This window comes from Schistocerca piceifrons, chromosome 8 (assembly GCF_021461385.2).
Source record: "Schistocerca piceifrons isolate TAMUIC-IGC-003096 chromosome 8, iqSchPice1.1, whole genome shotgun sequence".
Classification (NCBI taxonomy): domain Eukaryota; kingdom Metazoa; phylum Arthropoda; class Insecta; order Orthoptera; family Acrididae; genus Schistocerca; species Schistocerca piceifrons.
The window spans coordinates 329,586,881-329,608,987 of record NC_060145.1 but is presented as its reverse complement, the minus strand read 5'-3'; the positions used below and the strand labels follow the sequence as shown (position 1 = coordinate 329,608,987).

At 41.0% G+C, this 22,107-nt stretch overlaps 1 protein-coding gene across 11 annotated transcripts in view; it reads right to left on the bottom strand.

Moving 5' to 3' along the window:
- Positions 1 to 22,107, bottom strand: part of LOC124711198 (protein bric-a-brac 1-like) — a 448,529-nt gene that overhangs the window by 88,574 nt on the left and 337,848 nt on the right. The window contains exons 1-2 of one of the 11 annotated variants that reach the window (XM_047241141.1): positions 19,785 to 19,960; positions 19,490 to 19,690 (exon numbers count right to left, since the gene is read on the bottom strand). The exons of 9 other annotated variants lie outside the window; for them this stretch is intronic. In XM_047241141.1, coding sequence (XP_047097097.1) covers positions 19,490 to 19,688 — 199 coding nt within the window. In that variant the 5' untranslated portion in view covers positions 19,689 to 19,690; positions 19,785 to 19,960. Of the gene's footprint in view, positions 1 to 19,489; positions 19,691 to 19,784; positions 19,961 to 20,418; positions 20,666 to 22,107 lie in introns of those variants that run through there. One more of the 11 variants, XM_047241134.1, reaches the window with a different exon arrangement.

Genomic DNA, 22,107 nt, shown 5'->3' with positions numbered 1-22,107 from the left:
GCACAACAATTCTCGATCTGACGACAACCCAACCAACAGTCAACGGACCCACCGGCAAGGTGACTTGCGATCCACTTGACCAGCAGACAACCGGGAGTTCAATGCAAACATAAGAGGCATGGACGCCCACAACAATGCCTGCAATAAGCTGTCGAACTACACACCGTGCTGGACAGTGACAACACGGTGAGGAAAGGGCACTGACTAAATTTACGTCAACGGTCAGGGCTGGTACCCGGAATGTTAACGGCCACGAGGCAAAAAATTCCGCTGGTGCACTTCAATTGCAAATAACCAAATACAGTTAGACTCCACGGGACGGTGGCTAAACCGTCGCCAACTCTAACACACGTTGTTGCTCGCGGGAATGTCCCAACAGCCAACAAAGAGAACCATACGGCACAATGTGAACAGTCTTGACTTGGTAAATTAAATCCAAACTCAACTTTCGTGTCAATGGTCGGTGAGCCACGGACCTCGTAGCAAAGGTTAACCTCCTAGTGTTCTCTTACGAGACAGACGAAATATATGAAAGCATAAATGCATTTACGTATTACAGAGAAAAAGCCTACATTGTGCATAAGCAGGAACACGTGTTTTGATGTAAATTATTTCAACAGTGAAACAGAATCGTTTGTCGAGAAAAGTGATTTTCGTTGTTTTTGGCTCTTAGCAATAAAAGAAGATACGAAGGATATAGAAAAAAGGTTCTATTTACTGCGTTCTAGGTACTGTTTAATGTGACACACTAAATATAGTCTCGAACAATATGTGTATATGTTTTCAAATGTTTGGATGAAACGCTTTGTATTCTTTCGGTTCTTAGGAGTGTAAGGAATTTACCACGCGATCCTTGACAATAATGGCCACCACGAATTCTCCTTTGGTCATTAATACACTATTATACTTGCTTGTTCCTACATTATGTACCATATTTTTTCGTAAAAGGTACGTATATAGTCCCTCACTTTCACATTTCAAACGTCTAACTGCACAGCACACAGCTTTCACATCACATGCAATTTTGACGCAGACATGTATACGAAAACGACCACACCAAAGAGCCGAGTCTCAGAAGTACAGGAATAAAACGTCAATCTACCCTTACCAGCGAGTAACGCGTTAAATAATGCTGTGGGCTTTCTAGTGTGACACGTAGTATGTTCCTAAATAAAGTAAATAGCAGTTACTGTTTTTTTTCCAAAAGAATGTGTATTTTGATTTATCCGTTAGCCGCATTAAACCGGATAATGGAGGAGCCTGTTGCATATTATTCGCTGACACCGACTAACCACGTTTAAACACTGCAGCATTCGGCAGGACACTCGTTTTCCTATACCAAAAATTACCCCATTTTTTGTTTGTTCTCTTCTGTCTTAGTGGAAGGAGGGGGTGGGAGGCCCACCAAGACTTTTTTTTAAATGTCATTCATCTCTATCCTATCACTAATCTTTTGCTGCTGATTTCCGTCGGACCCATCTTGGTGTTTGATTTCTATTGTGTGGAGGTCGTCTGCGGTATTTGTGCACCATGGAATTGCGTTTTTTCTCTTTGTGTAGCAAACGTTTTTTTGTTTTTAGTCATTTCCATCCATCTTAAGCTATAGTACAAATGCTTTCGCGGTTGTTTCTGCAAATTTTCTTACTCTACTGACAAGTTACTTGTTATGTTTGTTTTATAATGCCGTTCTCGTAACTGGATTCTAGCACCCCTCTTAACTGCTTTGAACTTGCTTCTCCACCTCTCCGAGGCTGGGAAAGAGCGTTTTGGCTGCGAACTAAACTATTAGTTTCAGAAACTGCTGTGAGATCATAGGCGACAACAAGGGAGGGATTGGGAGGGGAGGGGTTCAAAAAGCACCGACTATCTGCGATCGTATTAATTTCCCTTTTTCCTAATTATTTTTGTGGCAATTTTGTAATTCCTTATGTTTTTTATCTCAGATTTTTTCACCAACACGGGTTGAAATATTGATAAATAAAGAAATACATGTCTTGTGAATAACTCGTCGAATACTCTAGATTTAATCATAACATGGATGTAATTTCAGATAGTTGGATAAACATTACGACATACTTACTGATATCGGATACAGAAGTTCAGCATGTACTTGCTTTCGGTTTTGGTATCAATCTACCTACGAAGCCTTGAAGGCAGACCTTTAATCGTTTAAAATACTTGGTCGAATTTAGTCCTTTGGGCTCTTATGTTCACGTCACCACACCAATTATATAAAGCAAAGCAAATTATACTCTTACTCAGTCTTGAATAAATTTCTGTGGATGCCCAAGTGTATGATGATATTCTGGGAAAGGCTTTTTTATTATAGATTCTAAGAATTACTATTGTTTTAGTTAGAAAAATTCTTAATGATTGCAAGGTGTATTACTGTTTTTGTTGCTCAGTCATACGGTTTTCATAAATTATGTGTGTGTCTAACAGTGTTCATCCAACTACTTAGTATCCATTTTTGTCAAGTCACAAACGTGTCTATGGCTGTTCTGAAGATAACGTTTTCTGGTAGTATAACACTATTTGTTACCCCTCTTAATATTCTTGTACTTCAGTATTCTTGGAGTTGGTTTCTGTCAATATCTTGCATCCAATTGGGTGGTTGATTTTAAGTATGTAACCACAAAACAATACTTCGTGCACTGGGCCTAGAATTTATTTATGTAGAAACCGATTTTATAATCTAGGTCAAGTATATTACATAAGATCTTTATTTTTATCTATTATTATTATTATTATTATTATTATTAAATTATTACTGACGGATTTCAGAAGCAAGGGGAATGTCGTACATTGTGATCTCTATCGAACTGGATACTCCGCGAAAGATCCTGTTTTTCACCCATACTCCTTGGTTCCACAAGACTTAAAGAACAGCAACAATACCATTAACAAGAAATTTGTCTGATTATACAGGGTGAGGCATAAAGCTCGGACGTATAAAAAAAACCACTATCGTTAACTGTGCTTCAAAATTTTTTATTTACAGAATAATATTCAAACGTGTAGTCTTTTACAAAATTAATGCTAGAAAACATCTTCCAGGTGACGGCCGTTTTCAGCGACGCTCTTCTCAAGCCGCTCTAGGAAGTTGTCTTCCACACTCTCCAGCACTGCTCTATTTCAAGCAGTTCCACATGAATTGTTTCCTTCAGTTCTTCTAGTGTACTTGGTTTATTGCTCGTAATCATGTGACTTGGGGTAACACCACAAAAAGTAATCGCACATGGACAGGTCTGGGGAAGGAGGCGGCCAACTGATGTCACCAAACCAGGAAATGACGCGATCGCGAAAAATAGTCAATAGCTTCCACTGACAAACAAAGTAATGTCATTTTGATCAAGTATGGCTTCAACCTTTTTTTGCAGTGCTTGCTGAGTGAGGAGCCACTTGCGGGTTTCCATTCATCACTGTTCCTCGTAAACGAAATGATTCACCCGAACGTAAAACGGTATTACGAGTGGGAACACTATCATGTCTCGCAAGCCTGAAACGGCGAAACTCACGCTGAACTGCAACGACTGACTCATTATTACGAACAAACCTATCTTAAGGAAACAATGTTGCACAGCTTCATGACCTCTACAAAACGTGACCACGAGTTCCCCCACTCCTACTACCTGAGCCAGAATACTACCTGTTATAGAAACGTCTGTCGTTCCAGCCTCAGCCCGCATATAAATGTAACTTGGACAACAATCAGTTCGTGGTTCACAAAATAGCATTTTTAATTCCACCACCTGGGCACGATTCTCCAAAACTAATCACGGTAATACCACTTTTTTTTAAAGACATGGGTTTGTGTCCGGTTGTGACCACCTTCAACAATCTTTTAAGATAATAGCAGTCACACAGTTCAATAAAATCACACACGGATAACTGGAATGAGAGAGAATGTGACAATCGTGTGGCAGCAGTGCTTTTCGATTTCACTGTTTCAACGGCCAAGTTGAAAATCTTTAATCCGGAAACAAACCGTGTTCAGTGCAGGTGCCGATCCCCAGCGGCTCCATTCAGCCCAGTTTGGTATCTACAATAGGTCAACATCTCAAATAAAAGTGGTTATTAACAGTACGATATTTTATTTTGCTGCAGCTGCTGCAATACTGCCTGAGAAGTTACTGCCTGACTATACACATTATTGGTTACAACAATCACGTTTCTTGATGACGCCGTCCGAGCAAGATCCCCACCGGTTCATTGAAATTACCGGACTTACCGAATAAACCTCGCACACGATGGAAGATAACACGTGAAACAAAACTTTTGACGCAGAATTGAAACCAAGACGCGAATTGGGTATATCACGTCCAGTATTACTAGACGTATTATTTAAAACTTCGTTTGTTGCCTTGTAAAATTAACAGTGGTAGCGCAAGTAGTTCAGTGAAAGTAAGCGAATTAACTAGTGTGGGCAATAGATACACCGAAGAAAGAAGCCAATCGTAAAAATGAACCACTACTGCACAATTAACAACAAATTACTTAGTAACACTGAACATTGTTGAGTGAAAAGAAGACAGCAGTTGTGATATAGTTGTGAATAGCACAATCGTTTGTATAGTCACTGGAGTTTGCAATGAATTGAACGACACAAGGATTACAAGTTTCGGAACAGCGTTTCAATAATTACCTTGGAAATCTTGGTCGGTATCCTTCCTCTCCCGCCATTATTCTCCCTGGGTCCAATAGGGCCATGCGTAGTAAATCACTGCAGTGTTCACAGCAACCTTCGATTTAATGACTGCTTTTCTTTCTAACGTGTTCCCATGATATGAAGAGTCGGGATGGATTTTTCTGCATTAAAGAATAGTAATATAAAAAAAAGATCAGCAAAGACTAAGAACGATTATTTATGGCATTTCTGTTCGCCTCTGTGTGTTTGAAAGTACACTTAAGACAGTTCTCCGGAGGCAGCTCCCGCCAACTCCTACCTCTTTCTTCACAAGTTCGAGTTAGTTTTTCATCTCTGAGAACTGTAGACGCCTCAAATTGTGGTAATATTATTATTAGACATCATCATATCCTGGGCAGTACAATACAGTTATTTAAATTCTGAACATCTACTGTAAGTACACAAGACCGTACAAGTCACACTGCCGGAACGTTTGCTGCAATCAGGTCATTCAGCGTACTGGCTCCGGACAACTTCGGGCAGACCAAGAAGTGGTCAGGTCAGAAGTTCTCCACATTCGCTAGTTTCATCTCCAGTAATAAAGACCCACTGCTTCAAGTTGTGTGTGCACCGTGCCATTCCAGTTCGCAGTCTTCACTGTCTTCCACATCTGGTTGGGTAGTGGCAAACCAGTAGCGGGCTATTTCTTTAGGTTTTGGCTCTATCTTCTGTTGCCATGGTTCGCCAGTTCTATTCGGAGAGCGGAAGGTAATTACTTAATTGCTTTAGTTGTTCGAAGAAAGCGCTTTCTCGCTTTCGGCCTAAGACACGATGCTTCGCTTTCAAACATAGGATGCTTGGAAATTTTTTCCCGTTTTCTCCTTCTCAAAATCAAGCTGGAGCTCTCGGATCGACGAATACCAGAATAGCTTCATGACAGGAACAATCTTGTTATTTATAATAAAACTAATTCCAAACTCACTGCACTTAAAAAAGAAAAAAAGTTCAAATGTGTGTGAAATCTTATGGGACTTAAACTGTTATGGTTATCAGTCCCTAAGCTTACACACTACTTAACCTAAGTTATCCTAAGGACAAACACACACACCCTTGCCCGAGGGAGGACTCGAACCTCCGCCGGTACCAGCCACTGCACTTCAATAAATATTTCCTGTCCCTACCGCTTGGAAGCCTTAATGAGAAACATATCTCGGCAGATCAAAGTTTCCATTACTAACAGCACAGAATATGGATTGTAAGATATGAGCCAGGTAACTTGCATACAGATGGTACAGCGACGAAGGCTTTACATATGTAAGCAACTTTAAACAGAACTTGTAAAGTACGTTCTATGTTCTATTAGTGTCTTAAGTTCATGAGCCGAAACATAATGAAGGAAGACAGTTCTCGAGACACACAAGAAGCATTCACTGATTTGTGCGTAGCATGAGTTTGGTTATTTGGGCAAGTTTTTTTTATCTGGACAGCAAAATAACTGATGACGGTCGACATGAAGAAGGTGTAAAATGCAGACTGGCAATAGCAAGAGAAGCATGGAAATGAGAGCTGAGTTTACATCGAGTTACGAAACCTATTCTAAAGGTATTTGTTTGGACTGTAGCCTTATGTGGGGAAGTAAACGGTTATAAAAAGAAGAAAATAGAAGCTTTTGAAATGTGGTGCTGCAGAAAAATGGTGAGGTTTAGATGGGATGATTGTATATCTAATGAAGAGTTACTGAATCAAATTTTGATCAACTAAATCTGAATTTGAATAAAAAATGAAATAGGTTGATAGGGTGCATCCTGAACCGTCTAGGAATAGTCAATTTGGTTAATGGAGGCAAGTGAGAAGAAGAAAAATTGTAGCACGAAACTGATGAATACAGTAACAAGGACAAAATGGCTGTAGGTTGCAGTAGTAATGCAGATATGAAGGGGGGTTTGCATAGGACAGACTAGCGTGGAGAGCTGCATCAAATCAGTCTTCGGAATAGAAAAAATTACGAAGAAACGCTATAAGGAACAATGTTAATCCCAAGAGAATTTGTTATGTTAGCGTTTAACTACCGGTAGTCAGCGGGCGAACAAGGTACAGCAGGTAGTTGGTTGGTTCTAAAGTTGCACTGTCTGAAAGTACGGCTGTTGTAGCAAGGCTACGTGTACGCAGTTATGATGAAACTGTGTGTGTGTGTGTGTGTGTGTGTGTGTGTGTGTGAGAGAGAGAGAGAGAGAGAGAGAGAGAGAGGAGAGGAGAGAGAGAGAGAGAGGAGAGAGAGAGGTGTTCCGACAACCTGCAGATGCAAGCGGTGGATCAATACTGGCCGCGGGCTGGCCTTGAGTAAGGGATCCGCCACCACCAACACCGCAGGCGACACTGTCTACGTGCGACCCGACCCCTCTGTACGTCCGATCCTGCACTCTTGAAGAAGAGGGTCAAAGAGCTTACAAACCGCCGGCCACATTTTCCAAGATTCTCTGGTCCCCTTTTACATCCGTCACTAGTCACTTCTCACATGGTTGCTTCAAAAATGAATATACGAGCAAGAGAACACCGTAACATACACTGGTAGCAGGAGCGATGTAGATGACGTACAGCTCGCGTTAGGCGACCACTGAAGTGATGTGTCAGACGGCTCGGCAGTACGCCATCAGCCCAGTAAGATGGGTCGACGGTGGAGACCTAACAGAATGGCACAAAGGAGGTATCATGTTTGGACATGTCCAAGACCACACCGTTATGATGTTGTCCTACTTCTTGGTGTATCAACGCGGACTGTCCCGGTCTAAGGTGTCTACAAGGAACAGCGCACCACTCCTGCCGGCGTAAGAAAAGTTGTATAAGGTGCAGTCAAATGAAAACGAGGCAAACAGTAAAAATTAGAGAACTGCTCATTATTTAAAAAGTAATCGCCGAACTGTTTATACATTTGTCCCACTGTGAGACGGTAGCAACGTCACTGCGACGAGTAACGACATTAATTACATCAGCTCTCACTTATTACAACTAGCGAACAACGATTAAAATTCAATCATTGTGTAGTGATGAGAAAGTCCATATTACCGAGAAAAGTAACAGAACACAGCACTGTAGCGAAATCACTATTTCGATATCGTAGTGTGAAGTCGTCCCCACGCTCAGGTGGCCTGATACATGCGCCAGATACATGTAAAAGACACGGTCTGATTACTGCAGGCAAAACTCGATGTAACAGCACCCAATTCAGTTCACATGATGATGCAATCATGCGCGCTGGCAAAATACTTCGCAAGTGCAGTGCCGCAACGCGGTTCGAATTTCACGTTACCTAGTTCCCCCTATAACTTGAATAGGCGAGTTGGTTATCGGACAAAATCACAAGCTTACCTTGCCACTTCCAGTAGGCCCTAGTTGAGCTTTTCTGCGGTTTATAACACACCAAGATATTCACTGTGGTGTGTGTGTGTGTGTGAACCAGACAGCTGGTTCGTTAATGGCTAGCAAGGGTCCAGTCCTAGCCCGGCACCGTTTTAATCTGACAGGAGTGTTCATCACAGCACACACATCACCGCCGACTGAAGGTGTCATTCTACGAATAAATACTATTAACAACAAGTGCCAATCTTATTCATTATACCTGCAATGTGGATGGTAAGGGTTTTTCAGCGCAGAGAACTAGCTGTTGATTTTCCATCTCTTATTCCCCCATAGCTCTAGTTAAGCAATGCGGCTCTATTGTTTACACATGAGCAGCAAGGTAGAACAGAATAAAAGAAACGTTAAAACTACTTTCTAGCGCACATGTGCGCATGATCACGCCCCGGTTTAAACGTCAAGTGCAGTTCATGACATCCAATTGTGATGCCTTCACTCGTTCGTTCGTCGCGCTACGCGTCATGATAGATGTGGACATCAAGCTCACTGATGTTCTTGAATTTTTTTTCTGGACAGACCTACTTATACATGAGGATTTCCGTAACAACAAACAATATGGACTGAAAAAGACGCAAAAGAAGTAGAACAATAGCAATAGTAATAATAGTAGTAGTAGTAGTAAGAGTTATCTTTACGAAAATTGTGAAAGGCAGAGCATATTTTAATGTTATTAGATGCTGCAGTAATTTAGACGGATGCAACGTGAATCGTAAAATACTCTCCCCTCTCTCGAGGTAAGCGTTCCAGTCAGCAGACCTTGAGATTATATGACAAACATCGCCAACGGTGGCCGAGCGGTGCTAGGCGCTTCAGTCCGGAACCGCGCTACTGCTACGGTCGCAGGTTCGAATCCTGCCTCGGGCATGGATGTGTGTGATGTCCTTAGGTTAGTTAGGTTTAAGTAGTTCTAAGTTCTAGGGGACTGATGACCCAGATGTTAAGTCCCATAGTGCTCAGACCCATTTGAACCAATTTTTACATGACAACGTGTACGTGGATTGTTCCACAACCATTCTAACAGAACTAAGAGGTAAAAGCGAAAATGCACTGACATGCTGCTATAGGACCACGTCGTCTGTGTGCTGCTGTGGGCACACAAGTGGATAAATACGATTGCACAGGCTCTTGTACAAAGGATTTTGCAATACGACGCAACAGTAAGTCGCACGAGTCTGATTGTTACTGTGTTCTGAGTCGAGATGGGCTAAGTCGTTCATCCTTGGGAACTAGTTCACTGGTGATAGCTCTTTTTTTGGTAACTTCATTTTTACTTGTTCACCGTTCATTGTGCTTAGTATATGGTTCTTATGAAAAATTGAAAATTAGTAGCATAAGTGACTGAAGATGGAAGGCGCCAAGAGGGGGCACTTGCCTCCCCCCTGGAGTACACAGTTTTTATTCATTACAGAATTCTCACACACTTGATTTTCGTGATTCTGCAAAATATCTCTTTTAACCAACTGCAGCGTTGTGTGGCTGATCGCAGTGAAATAATATAAGGTGGCGCACGAAAAACCGGCCCCGAGTGCAGACTTCTCGCCAATTACGAACGATTTGTTGACCGCTACGAGCAGAATAGATAAACATGTAATAATTAGGCAGTGAAGAAATAAGAAATAAACTAATGCAAACAAGTTTGAAACATTAGATGACGATTGGTAAGCGACAATGAGCAGTCTAGTACATGAGGCCGATTTTTCGTGCGCCACCCTGTACCACTAAAATAATATTGTAGGAGTTATCATATTCTCTTTACAAAATGTGACACCATACACTCGATTACGAAGCGCGGGCTTCATAAAACGGCCACTCGTGTGTGCCGTGCCGACGTCCTTTGCATGTGTAAAAACAAAAAATCTTGCATTTTTACTAGTATTTCTTCTGCTGTTTATCCAAACTGTGAAGTAAGCTGATACGCCGTTTTGTTATCTGAAAATATCTATGTATTACATACCACGTAATTTTTATATAATTTACGTAATTATAAAATACATTTTAATTACATGTCGTGGACGCTGAACAGAATACTAAAAGAACCAGAAGTTCAGAGTTTAAAAAAAAGGCTTGAAACAGATCTGGAATGGCCGTGCGAAACGAAAGAAACGAACAACTCAATACCGAAGTAACTATGAGAAGTCGGCAGTGGAATTGTGACGAGTGGCCACGAATAGAAGACGATTCCGGCCGGGCGAGACCGAGACAGACGGAGACTGGAACGAGACCGGCCAACGTGCCATTCGGGAACGAGACCGGCCGTTACCCGGAACTTTTAAGTAGAAAGCCGCGACCGAAATGAACTATGAAAGACCGTTCCTCGCTCGTTCCGTTCATCTTGATGCACCGTTCCTTTGGACCCGTTAGTTCGTTAACGACCCATCTCTAGTTCTGAGAATACTTCATATTTGCATTGCAGCCGCTGTACCATGTCTATGGGCGCAGTCGTTCACTAGCACAGGTAGTTAGAAGTGCTTGCTATGGCATGGTAGTCACGAAGTTTGATTCGGACACTTTTGCGGTACAACTTCGAGCGTAGTTTAAACACACACCAGTGCTTTGAAGGGATGACGCCGGCAGTCTGTGATGTGTGTCCACATCGTACAACTATAGTCAGGTGGTACAGAGAACTTCAAACAGGAACTTCGACTCTGGAGGACGCTGAAAGGACGGCAAGGCCACTATCATCAGACATTGATGCTGTGAGGAAATTGCTAGACGAAAACAGGTGAGTGACCTATAAGCAGATAGCCTTAGGGCTAAATGCACCAGCAATTAATTCGGTTTTGCATGATCGTTTGCAAGTTGTTGTCTGTGGCTGCCGCACAGCCTGACGAAAGAGCAGATGACACGGCGTGTGTCTTGTTGCTTGGAGATGTTAAAGAAGTTTTGTAAGGGACAATCCCAGTATGTGAATAACATCGCGGCAGATGACGAGACTTGGCTATACTATTGTGACAAGCCGATTAAAACTCAAAGGAATGTTTGCGTCTTTGAAGATGACACGCGCCTAACTGTCAGAAAATCCCGATAAGAAGAAAATGATAGCTTTCTTTTTAATCGAGTGGAATTGTGGAGCATATTGTTTTGGACACACAGAAGACAGTCACAGCCAAGTGGTACACTGAGCAGTGCCCGCCCAGTCATCCAATCTTTGAAGAACCTGCGATCGAAGAAGAACTTTGTTTCTCCATCGCGACGACGGTCAATTTCACCGCGCCAAAGCATGCACCGAATATTTACGGGGTACTAGACAAACTCCTTGAGCACCCTCCTTACAATCCAGTCCTTGCTCCTCGTGACTTTTTACGTTTCCTCATGTGAAAATGACGCTGAAGAGAGAGGAGTTTTCAAATGATAAGGACCTCCTCAGTGCTTGGAACAACGAGTGTGTCTTGTTCCCTACACAAACTTGGGAGAACTGGCTTAAGTACTGGTTTCAGAGGATAGAGGTGTACCCAATACGGCGGAAATAACCTAGAAAAAAATTAAGTAAATAAAGCTCTATTGCAAAACTTCCTAATAGTCTTTGTATCCTTCACTGGCGGGTGACTACGGCAGTGGAACATATTCGTCCTGCATGTTTCTTTAGGTACTTGCACCCTGGCAACGACGTGTACTAATGAAAGTCGAACCCCAGTGCGTCAAACGGCATTACCTTGTCTCACTGCATGGACGGCTAGTCCATAGTAGGGATGGACGATGTACAAGATCGATGTATTAAAAAAAATACTATCTATACCATCAATCATCTATTTCCTTTTTTACTCGCTGATTCGTTGCACTGACTGGTCGAACCCATTTTATTTCTCTTTTTAACGATTTTCATCACCATAGAGGGCAACGGCACGCAGACATTCGTTTGCTTCTTGATTCGCAACGTAACGGCACCCAATGGAAAACAAACTACTGGCCAAATCCCCATACATGTAGCTGGGGGAAGAAAGTATGACAGAATTGGAAGGATACTTTCCTGCTGAACGTTCTTACTACTTTATTCGCACTACAACTGAACGAACTCTGCAGAAGCTTCCACTATTGATACAAAGTTACTACAAAATGTACCAACCTGTTGAAACAGTATTAACTATATGACGCAAAGATTTTTGTAACACCAAAATGTTGTAAAAGATGTTCTCTTCTGTCACAAATTGAGACCTCCAGAGACAGCTTCGGAAGATAATTGTTAACAAACAGGTTTGCTGCATGCCTTCTAAACTTACTGCAACTGTCGTTGAAGAACCCATGGCGAAAGATGTGCAGAAACTTGCTCTAATTAAAATAAACTCAAGAATGAGCCTCATAGAAGATGTAATAGAAACGACTTGCAGTACCACTTCAAATGGATGAACTTGAAAGTTGCAATGCCCTGTGCAAATGTTGTAGAAAGAATTGAAGACTTTATGAAAACTGATTTGTGTCAAAATAAAGGCACTGAATCAGACTCTAAGAAGTCAGATAAAAAAAGAACAGTCCTTTTCATACGGAGTGATCATCATAAATTGGTGCATCAGAAATGGAATGGTTAATATACCTGAAGATAGTTCTTTGAGGACTTGAGTTTTCAATGTAACTTCTATAAGAAGACTTAAAATGAAAATCACTGGAAATTTGTAATTATTATAAAACACAATTTGCAGAATTGTATAGAACCACAACTGAATATTGACAATGGTTTGGCGTATCTGGTCAAGCTGAGACACTATTTCGCAAAGCATAAACAAATTAATTTTAGTGCTTTCTTTCAGGCATTATGAAATTCTTTTCTTTTACATTCAGCCATATCTCAACTACACTTGTATTCAGTTGTAAAAACAGTATATTGCAAACAGTGACATATTTCTCTATGTATCATAACATGCAATATAACGCATAAAAAGCCAATGACATGTTCTATTAATTCTGTAACTAGCTCAAGGACTGTGATCTGAGCAGAAAAGAAGAGAGAGAGAGAGATAGAGAGAGAGAGAGAGAGAGAGAGAGAGAGAGAGAGAGGCGTTGTGAAAACAGCAGAGAAGTTTTGTATTTTGAATCAGTTTAAAAGACCACGTCCAGTTTACTTTGAAGGGGTATTCTCTAAATCACTATGCCCTATTACATAAATAATAGTTGCATAGGTTAATGTCTGGTGAGAACATTAGAATTTGGAGTCAATTTAAGCAGCAGGAAGGATACGGCACAGCAGCACCTATACAGGTAATAAATCACATTATCATAGGCCTAAATGATATTTAGGAAGCATATTTTTTGTAACCTGAATGCACAGTAAGGTATTAGGACCTGTAAATCAGAAAAAATGTGGTACCACACTGGGCACAAATTGATACTGAACATGATCTGTGAAAATGATTTCGAGTGAAATGGTCATGAATCAGCAACTGAAATGTGTAGTACGGCGCTGGAATTTTCTTTGACAAGTTCAACGTGTGGTGAATTAAGAGCCACTGAAACATATTAAAATACTTGACTAATCTTTCCAGTGTTCTGTGGAGTCAACAAATCACCAAGAGTGAGTACTCATTGTGACACTAAGTAAACAGTACAACATTACTACATCAGATAACAATGGGAGTGCAGAAATCTAATGAAACACATTTGCATGCAATGTAAAAGTTTTGGTAAGCAGAGAAAAGGTTAATATCACCTCCAGTTAATCACAAACTTGACCACAGTGGCTTTAATAAACCAAATGAAAAATGAAAATGTCATTACAAATTTGGTCAGTCATAGCAGAGGGATGGCAAAAACTGCATGCGATTACCATTTACACCTGCATCCATACTCTGCAAATCACTGTGAGGTGCATGGCAGAGGGTAAGTCCCTGTTACTAGGGTTTCATACAGCTCCATTCACATAGGGAATATGGAAAGAAAGATTGATTGAATGCCTCTGTACAGGCAGTAATCATTCTAATCTTATCCTCACAGTCCTTAAGTGAGTGATGCATAGACGGTTGTTGTATGTTCCTATGGTCATCACTTATAGCCAGTTCTTCGATCTTTATTAACAGACTTTCTCAGGATAGCTTATCTTCAAGAGTCCTCCAGCTCAGTTCCTTCAATATCTTTATGGCACTCTCCCACAGATCAAACACATCTGTGACCATTCATGCTGCCCTTCTCTGTAAACGTCCAATATCCTCTGTTAGTCCTATGTGGCACAGGTCCCACACACTTTAGCAATGTTCTAGACCCAGTTGAACGAGTGATTTGTAGGAAATCTCCTTTGTACACTCATAAAATTGAACTCTGAAGTAGCCACATGTTCTCTAAGACAAATATTAGAATGAAATTTGTGAATGTTCTCGTCATTCCTTGGAAGTGTGATCTGAAGAATCTCTCCTGAGTAAACACATATATAGAAAGCCAACAGATTGCATAATCTTTCATAATCAGGATGGCTGCATAAACTTGGGAAAAACTCCCTGGGAATTCCAGCCATGAAGAGGAGGAGGAAAACGTGTCAGGAAGCTCCTGATAAATCAATGGTGTGTGTGTGTGTGTGTGTGTGTGTGTGTGTGGGGGGGGGGGGGGGGGGGGCACAGCTTACCACAATAATAATATACCAGTCAAACAGTAGTTTACCACAGTTTTTAAACACTGATAATTTATGCGGAATGTTATTCATATAATTAATGCACTTAGAAATGCGAGTATTATATATTTTAAAAAATTTTGATTTACAAAAATAAATAAAATCCAATTTGAATGCTAGGTTAAAAATGCAGAATTCCCTGAGATTTTAGAATTTCAATTAATTTCCTGATTTTTCCAGGTAAAATGTGATTCCCTGAGAATTCCAGGTTTTCCAAAAGAATTGCTACCCCAATAATACATTCTCTCCCCTCATAAATCAGATACGGTTAACGAACTTTTCACGAGACAAAGATTTGCACTTCATTACAAAAGACACCTATCTGAGTCAACAAGTCATAAAACTGTATAGGAGTTCTTGTTCTCAAACTGCAGCTCCCATTGCTCCATTACATGCTAACCAAGTGCACCACTGAGTAGAACACATTACTGCTAAAAGAACAAGGTAGCAGATAACATCAATAACAACAGAACCACAGAATGAGTATTGTAACTTCAGACCGAGCTGCAAGCTAAAGATCAAGAACTGCCAACATACAAAATTCAACAGCCGAAGAGCTCTTCCACTGCACAAATGAATGCAACAGAATCATCAGTACCAGCTAGCCCGTAGGCAATGTGCCTGACCCCGAGAAGATCCACAATACTGAAGGACTGTTTATGATTTTGTTGAGAGAAGACAATATGTTTCTACCAATGTGTAACATGATCCAATCCAATAAATATTAGTGTCATCACAACAGCAGCTCTCCCTTCCTACAAAGTACCGCCCCTCTTGTATGTAGCAGGAAATAAATCTGTCACGACAGCAGCACCAGCAGATCAAACAATGTCGCTGCCAGTAAACTCGGCGTATTTCATAAAATTATAATAGAACTAAATAACAACTTCACCGATTGTCAACATGTGACTTAAACTTTACATGGTGTACAGATCTTACATTTTATTGAATATCATTTGTTAGAAAGAACAGTGCTGATGTAACTGCTTTCTACACAATAAACAATGGGGAATTGAGAGGTGGTTATTTAAATTGAAGATAATGTAGTGCTAACTGGGAATATTTTATTTATGGGCTTAACGCTACAGTCTAACGTGTAATTCTATGCCTAACATTTCGTCTTCCACTGCTGGAGACTTCATCAGAGGTTCTGAAGACTCAAAGCTGTTACAGACTCTAAAGAAGCCGATTATATCGGTTCATGATGTCATCTGACAGCTGCCTACGATTGTGGAGCCCCACTAACAAATGCTATGGAGTTGGTTGTTCATTTTATTTAGCTCTATGCTCACAACTTGTCTAATTTAAGTACTCCTCCTCCTCCTCCACTGCTACCTCCATTGAGATAGTTTCTGTGCTTATGAATTTCTGTAGCCTCTCTGTACATCCTAGTATAGTAATTGTTATATCTTAATAAAACCACAGTGTCAGAGAATATAATATTGTGGCTTCTTGGTCCTAGTGTGTGATTGGCTATTGCTGATTTATCATGTGGGCAAGACAGATAAATTAGTAGTAACATATCACGCACTAGGACCAGGAAAACAACCAAATTCATTTCCATGACACTGTGGTTTTAGCAAGATCTAATAATTACTATTCTAGGATGAACTGAGGGGCCATAGACATTCAAAACCACAAAAACAATTTCAACAGAAAATGAGAAGGACTAAAATTACACAAGTTGTGGGTCCTAGTACTAAATAAAACAAACAGTGCTAACTCTTACCCTCCACGAGCTCCACAGCATATTCTATGCAACTCCACAGGCTTGGGCAGCAGTCTAATGATGTCACGAACCAACTGTTGCGTGGAGACAAACAAACAATTTGGCTTGTTGAACTTTTTTCTAGTCTGTAATAGCTTTCCAATTCCCTAAAGCCTCTGATTTAGTCTCCAGTAGTGGGAGACAATGTCACACAAAGAATTATGCCTTGGACCACAAACTAATGCCCATAAATCAAATATCAGCAATATCAAAAATATTGGCCATGAAAGACTACACTGAACGTAGTACTTACTCATATAAATATTTAGTGTGTCGACCAATATTTTGATGTTTATGAGATTTAATTAACTGAATACACACATTCATTATTTATACGAGAAAAATTGAGGGTCAGAAAGCAGACCGAGTTAACTTGCCTGTTTACAAAAACAAAGAAAATATCATTACTGGTGGTAATCTCAAATTCCTTACATACAATAAACACAGAACAGACACTGAACATGCTGAATTCATACAGTCTGATAATTGTGGTTGGTTTCCCCCAAGAGCAAAAGCTGTGACAGTCTAATAGGCAACATTTTTATAGATTAACAGCTGTTATAAAAATAGAAGTCAAATGAATTCTTAATGGTATGCCAGGTCACAAATGTCAGCTGTTTACAATCTGCACTACTACTCCCACTAGGAACTTCTGATATGTCAGTAAAAGGATCAGATTAATAAATGAACCAGAACTACACATTTTTAACAACTCCTTGCAACATAAAGACTAGGATACAGTGCACACAAAAAAATTTTGAGTATTCATATCTGAGGAAGTTCTTCCACAAGAACATCAAAAATAACACTCAGAAAAATACTAGTTGCAGGTGACTCACAAAAGGAATAAAAAATACTGTTACTGAGGATGTTGTATGCCTGTCAGAAAATCAAATGATTCCCAGAAAATGCTTCTCCAGAAGTTTCTTGGAATGTTTTAAGATGTAAGTTATATAAATATAGCCTTTTCTTAAAATCTGGAATTGAGAATCAGATCAACACACACACACACACACACACACACACACACACACACACACACACACACAAAGAGATAAACAGGTAGAATTAATTGCCAGACAATGGATGATGCAGGGTAAATCATAATAGGAGTAGGTAGTTGAAGGCAAGGGGTATATAATAATCATTTTTAACAACAACTTAATAGATTACTTGAAACGATCTGTAAAGTAAGGTACAAAAAATGTGCAACCTTGTGCTGACAAAACTTGACCACACATGTATACTTCCTGTCTAAGAAAAATGAGGTAATTCGAACAATGAAAAATAAAAATTTCACTGATGTGGGCAATACATAAGAGTACTGAAACACTGTTACAAATCTAAAAGTAAAGTTATCTCACACAAATTCAATGAGTCTTTAAACAAGAAATTGTCCTCAATAGACTCAAACACGCAATTGTCAATTAAAGGTGATAAAACAGAGGTTCCTAGTAACTACCTTAGTTTCCTCTGAAGAAGTTCATAAAAAATTCTGGAAAATCTATGTTCAGCCACACTAGCTACAGTACATCAATAATACAATCCCCCCAACATGAAATAGTTTGGCTTATAATGTCATTTTCTCATGAGCTAATGAATCTCTAGAATCCTTGAATAATAATAAAATGGCTCTAGTAGTGAACTCGCTTTCAAAGGCCTTAGATTGTGTGACAAATCAGATTTTGCTTAAGCAGGAATAGGAGATGCAATCATGCTCGAATCATCTCAACAATGAATAGAAAAAGGTGGTTCTAAACTATGCTGAAAGCACATCTGCCGTATCTGACTGGGGTACCATCAGCTTTGGTATCCCATATTGTTCTGTGCTGGATCCTCTGTTTTAAGCTGAAATCTTTAGAAGTCCTTTCATTGTGTCTGTCTGTGACTACACCTCCTTTACATGGTGAGTAGCAATTTATCCATCTACATGGTGAGTAGAAATCTACCCTTTTCCGGAACACGAATTAAAAGCACCTCCACCCCTTCCTCAACAACTGCATTGCTACTTGGAATTCTTGTGATAATGATTCAACAGGTGGATTACACAGCATTCCTCATTACTGAACTTGAGATTTTTTAAAAAAGTACATGACATTCTGTAGCAGAAGGCCTCACAAAACAATTTGAAATAATTTTTGAATAAAATGAACAAAATATGTTAAATTCTTGAGTGTGTATATATTGCAGCTCAGCTTTAATTCACTCATTACGAATCTTAAACACCTCAGCTCTGCAACTTTTGCCATACAAATAGAAGATTGCGGGGATAAAAATGTAAATGAGTTGGATTTTCAACATATTTAGGGGTAGCTCATCATTAAAGCAACAAGTGTTTCTCATACAGAAATGGGTAATATGGATAATATGTGGTGCCCATTATACAACCTCTTTTAGACAGCTCTAAACAACAGAGCATACTGCCATCAGCATCTACATACTTTCTCCCTTATTAAATTTTTTCAATTAATGCTCAATCCCAATCCGTTAACAACAGTAACGTTCAGAAATATAATACTAGGAGGAGGTATATCTCGCAGAAATCAACGAAGTATTAGCCATAAAAAATCTTTGACCACCGACAAAGTGATTTAACGATAAGTGTGTACTACAACTGTAAAACGGACTCGTTCTATATCATAGCGAGTGGTCGCAATTAAGACCGGTAACTAAATTGACCGGCTGTTTCCGCATTCGCGCCAAATCTACCGGAGTCTCCAAGCTGCTCCGGCTGAATAGGGAGCCGAGGGTATTTCAAAATTGATGGCCTCCGTGGTCTGAGCTCGCTCCTCCAATCCCACGCGTAGGGCGGAGGCGTGTATTTACGTGCAGATACTTTTTGATACGATTATGACATTGACAATCCATCTTCACTCTGACGCACATTCAACATGGGTTCATGAAATAGTGAATTCCGGTTGGTGCGTATTCTACCCAACAACATAAAGAAACGCTAATTTTAAATACCTTTTCGTACGTAATTTCTTCACAGACAACTCCCCCTCCCCCAGCTAGCTAGTAGCTCTCTCTAAACAAACACACACACACACACACACACACACACACTATTCTGTATTTTTCATGTACATACTTTCCTGTTCGTTAGATATTTCGTCAGTTTGTGGCCCTCCATCACTATAATAATCCTTGAAGCAGCGTTTTAAATGATTGTGCAGGTTAGACGTTCCTCCACCTGTGGCATAGGACCTCCCACACAAGTTACAAATAGCATACTTTTGGTTCATCGATCTTTGAAAAAACTGCCACACATCAGATCTCCGTTTTGACATATCTAAAAAACATTTTTCGGTTACAACGTTAGTGTTATTGTCAGATGAAGCACTCTTCCAACAAAAATTCACGAATCTATATAAACTTTAACGTACCTGCTTCTTTGAGTGCAAAGTGAAATGTATTAGAACAGATAGTGTCAACTTCGGTTCGAGCACTGTAGATAACCTGAGGGAGAGCCGCACAAGTCGGAAGCTCCGATTTACTCACCAGTTAACCGAATGCACTAACTAGCTACACTTCAATAAAATGGCTGCCTGTCCGTTTACGGTGACCAGGCTCCTGTTGCTGGTCGCCTTCTTCGGTAGTACCGGAGCTAACCGGTAGGAGCGCACAACTCTGAGTTACTCGCCGGTTAACCGAATCCTACGACGCTATTGGCCAGAGTGTCACGTGGTACACCGCGTCTTGCTACTGCGCATCACCCCACCACCCGTATGGTCAGCTGCACGTCACTCCAGTGTCAATTACTTGTTAATAATCCTAATTCAATAGCATGAAGTGTCAAACTCTTGCAATACCGGTAACTTCTGGGAAGCAGTAATTATTTTCCGAAAAATGGAAGACTGCGACACTTGCAGCCCATCATATCAGACGGCACGTGAAACTCCTTCCCTCGTACTCAACTGTCAGCGGCAGCTTTCGCGGTAATGATTCGACAGGTGGGTTACACAGTGTGTCATACACGACGCCGACGCACTTACGGCATGCGTTTAGCGTGCGGTGTACCTGCAGAGAAGCGCTTGCGGCAGAAATAGTAGGCGTGACGGTAGAGTGAAGAAGTGCCGGTACGGTGGCTGTTGTGGCGCAAGACTGTGCCGCAGGCGATGCAGGTCACGTAGCCGACGGGCCGGCGCGAGCGTTTGGTGACTAACAGCTTGAAGTGCCGCCACACGCTCGATGTGCCCGCCTGCCGCACCTTCATCAGCTTGCCCGCCGACAGCATTTCTGCCGCCTCCATTTTGCTACCCGGCAACATGGCGCCGCACTGCACAGTACTGCCCAGGCCGTGCGCGATATTACCCAACCCGACGCCGTACCCGCGCGGGCCCGCACGCTATGTATCCTTCCGCACCACGCAGCGGTGCCCGCACGTCGATCCACTTGCGCCCAGGCCGTGCGTGCACTCGGGATACAGTTTGGGTGTCAGCAAGCTAAAAAGCGAGCAGGATAGTCATCATTAATACACAAGAAGCAAGGAATAACTACAACGCATAGTCAAGAGCATGGCTACCCGCGCGTCTTTTGTTTGCCCACCCCTGCCCGCGGGCGGGTATTCGAGCTGGAACAGCTGCGGTCACTGTGGCGCCGACTTCGGTGGATTCCGACAATGACCGACATCGGCCGAAGACAGCCTAGCGTTTCGTATGCCACCATGTGCCCGGTCGCAATGCAGTCGATCTCACTGTCCAAACTACGAACGTACGACAATCGGTGAAACTCTGTTTTCTACGGTGGGATCGGTCGACGTTCGCACACACGAAACACTGTAAGAAACTGGTAATTTAGTTCAAGAAGGGAGTTTGTGGAACGATAGGTGTGAAAAATATCTTAATATGGATATAGCTCGGAATCTATGAGCTGAAATAGCAACTTTATTGGAAACCAAATCTTAAACGGAAATTTTAGGCGTGAATAGTAACCTCAAAAAATAATTTGAGAAAGATGGTCTACCTTATGTTTAAGGTTACAGTAGTGGATCTTTTTTGGGTTTTAAGTACCGTCTTCGAATTATTACTGTCTACGGGCGGTTTAAACCAGTTGGGCGGTGATTCTGTTATAAGAAGTGGTTTGCAAATAGCTGTTTTTCTGTTTTTCTATGCTTTATGTTTGTCTTTCAAACATACGCTGAATGAAAGTCATTAAATGTTATTGATTTATGCTGTTTTGCTAAATTTATCTGAAATTGTGCAGTGTGTTTGTACTCTTGCTTTTCAATGTCATCACGAATCATCTCGCATATGTATGTACGTAAGATTCTTTCTTCATCTCATATGTTCGTTGAACATCTCAGGTTATTCCTGTAATTAAAGTCTCAAATCTTTCAGAAACAAATATAACTCATTCACGTGCATTCGGTGTCTTTTTAATGGAAAAAGCCGAAATGCGACACTCCTCCACGCAGAGGCGTCGTGGTATCTATCCCACCCTGAGAAGTTGAAATCTAACCTCCTCCATACATAGAAAAGATTCTAACTTAACCTACAAAACTGAGCGAGGTCACCCGGACTGTGACCAAGCTGTCAGCCGAGGTTATCGGACGACCTCCGGCGACGGTGTGAGATGCAGCGTGTCTACTCAAAGCTCAGGCTGTTTCCCAACGTTGTATCAGACCTCTCGCTGTGCGCCTTTCAAACCTGCGCTGTGCAGGGCACAGAACACCCGGCAGAAGTTTATATAACTATATTTATAACTACC